This window comes from Anneissia japonica, unplaced genomic scaffold, assembly GCF_011630105.1.
Source record: "Anneissia japonica isolate Jap-2015-1 unplaced genomic scaffold, ASM1163010v1 scaffold287819_len434453_cov191, whole genome shotgun sequence".
NCBI classification, from domain to species: domain Eukaryota; kingdom Metazoa; phylum Echinodermata; class Crinoidea; order Comatulida; family Comatulidae; genus Anneissia; species Anneissia japonica.
Genome location: NW_022713610.1, coordinates 129502 through 133506, shown reverse-complemented (window position 1 = coordinate 133506; position 4005 = coordinate 129502). Strand labels below are relative to the sequence as shown.

The 4005-nt window shown below is 34.7% G+C and overlaps 1 protein-coding gene across 1 annotated transcript in view; it reads right to left on the bottom strand.

Annotated features, from left to right (window-relative positions):
• Positions 1–1707: 1707 nt before the first annotated feature.
• Positions 1708–4005, bottom strand: part of LOC117108527 (neurotrypsin-like) — a 12001-nt gene continuing 9703 nt past the window's right edge. The window contains exons 4-5 of the mRNA XM_033250567.1: positions 3462–3691; positions 1708–1748 (exon numbers count right to left, since the gene is read on the bottom strand). Of these exons, the coding sequence (XP_033106458.1) occupies positions 1708–1748; positions 3462–3691 (271 nt within the window). The remainder of the gene's footprint in view (positions 1749–3461; positions 3692–4005) is intronic.

The following is a 4005-nucleotide window of genomic DNA, read 5'->3' as shown; positions in this document are numbered from 1 at the left end:
TATATATATATATATATATATATTATCTTCGTTTTACAGGCTTCTTATATATAATATATATTTCGGAATTTAAAAATCTTCAACCCATTTTTCTTGATCAGTAACATCGATTAAAAATATTTTCAGAGGGTGCACAATCTTTACACCAAACTTATATTCTTAGCTATTGTGATACGTAGCAAAATTCAGATCTCCATAACGTGCGCAAATTTAAAGGCAGCTAAGGCGGTTATGGTATTCGATAATGCTGAGAAAAACACATAGTACAAACATTTACAGCGTACACACATTATTTATATACTTAGTATATTATTTACAATCTGTACATTCAGTATACGTTATTTTTTTTAAATTATATTTTCTTCTTTATTATGGTCAGCGTTTTTGTAATTTTATTAATTTTATATTGTCCTTCATTTTGCTCTTTTAGGAAAAATATTATTTTTGCTTTTATATCATTTGGCGAAGGATGTTATTCTGCTTATACATACGTTGGTGGTTTGTCTTGTTGTTCTCGTCGTTTCTCTCTAATAAAGCAAAAAAAAAAAAAAAAATATTCAAAAGAACTATAATAATAGCAATAAATACGATGATTGTGATAACCAGAGTTATAAAAATGATCATAACTTACTGCACCCAACGGTTGTCAGCCGATGCGATTCTATCGAGAACGCAACGCCACCACGCGCGCGCAACGGATCATTTTTAATGATGACGATTCGTTCAGACTGCCACCGACAATCAGGACGGCGTCGAGTCGCCTAGAACTCATTAAGAAGCGGAGCTGGATTCATCGTCTGACGGCCGTACGACGCAGTGAGTGCCCGGCTTATCACAAAATTATGATATTGAAAACAAAATGATAATAGCAATAATCATGATAATCATAATTAGGCCTATCACTATAGTATTACCTTCATCACCACCACCACGATGCGATAATGAAATGCAAGATATCATATAAGTGTAGTTTATATTAACTGGATTATCAAACATTATTAGACCTCATTTATCAATATGATTTCCATGATTTTCATCAGAAGTTAAACGGCCTTACCTGATATCTTTGATGGCATAGACGATGAAAACACTTAATATAATTAAAAAAGAAAAACCTCCAAATACGATGTATGTATTAATGTCTGTCGGAGAAAATAAGAAAATAATTGCACCTATCTGAATCATGAAATCAATCAATCAATCAATCAAGTTTATTCCACATCTTCTTTTTCATTACAAATTTGTAAAAATTGGTGGAAAAGGAAACACACACACATATATATCTGTCTCTTATACACATCTCTGCCTATGTGAGGACTAGCGTGACACAGTAACATTGATATGCATTGAAATTTTAAAAATGGAAAACTTCCCCTCCCCTGACGGTTTTTACCGAGCTGACCAAGCCGTCGTACCGGGCTGGGTAATAAGAGAAAAGAAAGAGGGGAGAGGGAGGGAAAGAGAAAGAAGAGGAAAAGAAAAAGAGAAGAGAAAAATAAAGACAGGAATAAAAAGGAAGATTTCATAATGACCAGTCTCACAACACCTTGCAACCCCTTCTCCACTTCAAAAACTCTCATAACTCCTTTGATCTATGCTGCCCGATGGCGTAACCACTGGGAGACAAGGGGAAAATATCTATCTTTGGAAATCTTCCCTACCCCCATTATAAATTCCCTTTTCATCCCCTGAAAGTGCCTAAAAACCTCAAATTTCGCGAATTTCTTGTTGACATGTGCCAATTTCCTCTAAAAATTGCACATTTTAGGGAGTTTTGATCAATTCCAACGTAAATAGAATTAAAATAACCGGGGGACAAGGGGAAAAAATCCATCTTTGGAAAATCTTTCCCCACCCCTTGACAAATGCATCCTCTGAAAGTGCATAAAATTCTCAAAATTCTTTGCGCGCATTTCTTGTTACGGTAGGCTAATTTCCTCTATAAATTGCACATTTTAGGGAGTTTTCATCAATTCCGACGAAATTATAATTAGAAACACAAAAAATATTTTGCGCGCTTCGCGCGCATTTTTTAGGGCTCTTTTAGGTTTATCCTTTTGAGGTATTTAAACACATAATAGTCCCAAACTCAAGAAAGACAAATTTAAGTTAAATCGTTTTAACCTAAAAGAAGGGCCTCAATGTGTATTGATGGTGAAAGAATATGTTTGTAATAAATAAAACCATGATGAAAATGCTTATATTTAGTTTCAAACACGCGTGTGTGGCCTATATTATAAATAAGATAATCCTTATGTCGTATTGTTTTCTATATGGGGAGTGGGGTGGGGTGGGTATGGTAAATTACTAACCGGGAAAATAAATACCCACTCTGACCCAAGACCCATGTTACGCGCCTGGTGTTAGCGCCAAATGTGTGCCCTTGTGCGGACAGGGGATGTGCCACCCTCTTAAGCTGGAAACCTTGTTTTTGCAAAAAAAATTGATGCAATTTGCTATAGGCCTAGTCAATAAATTCTTCATCGACCGATATAACCTTAAACATTCTTGGAATTGACATAACAATACTGATGTCGTACACACCCTTCAGTGTGAAATGTAGCTGTCTTTGCAAGCACATCTAACATCTAAGGAAATAAGAACTTAGATTGGTACCAGATAAAATAATTTTGTTATCAACATTAATACATTATGCTAATTTTCATCTTTGTAAGCGCATAAGACAGTGCAAATTATTTCTGTGACAGTCTTTTGAAGTGTGTAATGTAAAGCTCCATTTTATCCCATACATAGTCAAAATATTGGGGGGGGGGGGGATGATACAATGGACCATCATCCCCTTGTCAAATATTGGGGGGATATATCCCCCCCCGGGATCTACGCCTATGATTAAGAGGTGAGCTCTCTAGCAAGGCACTATAGCTGTAGCGTTTATCTCTTTCCACCAGGAGTTTAAATGTGTAGGCCTACTCGTTAAAAGTATAGGTAAAATGAGTAAATATATTGCGGGCAATAAAGTGCATGTTGTTCATGTTGTTATTTAATATTTTAGTAATTTGATCTAATCATATCAAACAACATACAAAACAAATATTGATAACAAAATGAAAACAAGAAAAAAAAAACAATTGCCTTTCTTTTAAATAGAATACTTATAAAAAATTATTTTCTTTAAACAGCTTATCAAAACATCGATCATAATTGCAAAGGCAATGTATTTGTAAATATATTTCATTTCACAGTATTGCTCTTAAGAATATTTGTACAATGCCCATAAATATAACACATCTTTTTAGTGGAGAATTGCACATTTTCACAATTGCCATTTTGTTGAAGGTTTTGAAGAAGATCATGTAGCGAAGCTCAAGCAATTATACAATTTTATGGATTCAATGATTAGGAGTAATATCACTGCAAGTGCTTTGAATTTTATTAGTGTTTTTGTATATTTGTGTTACTTTGGAATCAATATTATATCATAGGCCTGTGTACGCCCTTACCTTCTGCCACATGATCGCATACAACGCCCGCGTCTTCACCGTGACTACAATCGTGTGCCCCGTACTCTGAATGAGGACAGTCGTTAAGGTATTTCTCGTATCCTGTGCAAGAAGTATCATCAAACAGAATCTTGCCTTTTCCGGGCCCAAATCTTGCACGTGGTACACTTTTGAGGGCAGTAGTATACCCTAGCTGCCGACAAGCTACCCGTGCGTCTTTGAAATCCCATCTGCAAAGACAAAAAACTCCAAAACATTATCGCTATATTTGTCACCATGACAATTACAATAGCAGTCTTGAATAAACTAACGCTGTTTGAGATTAACAAAATAAATATTCATTACTCTTGTCTTGCTGAATATTTATATTATCATAAATAATTTGGAAAGAAAGAAAGCAATGGCGCCTCTAAAGCCTTAACATAGGTATATATAGACCTATATAGGGCCTCATATATATTTATATATATAGGCCTATATATAATATATACGGTATATATGAAGTCATTTTTAAGCACAAGTGTATATATACACATATATATAC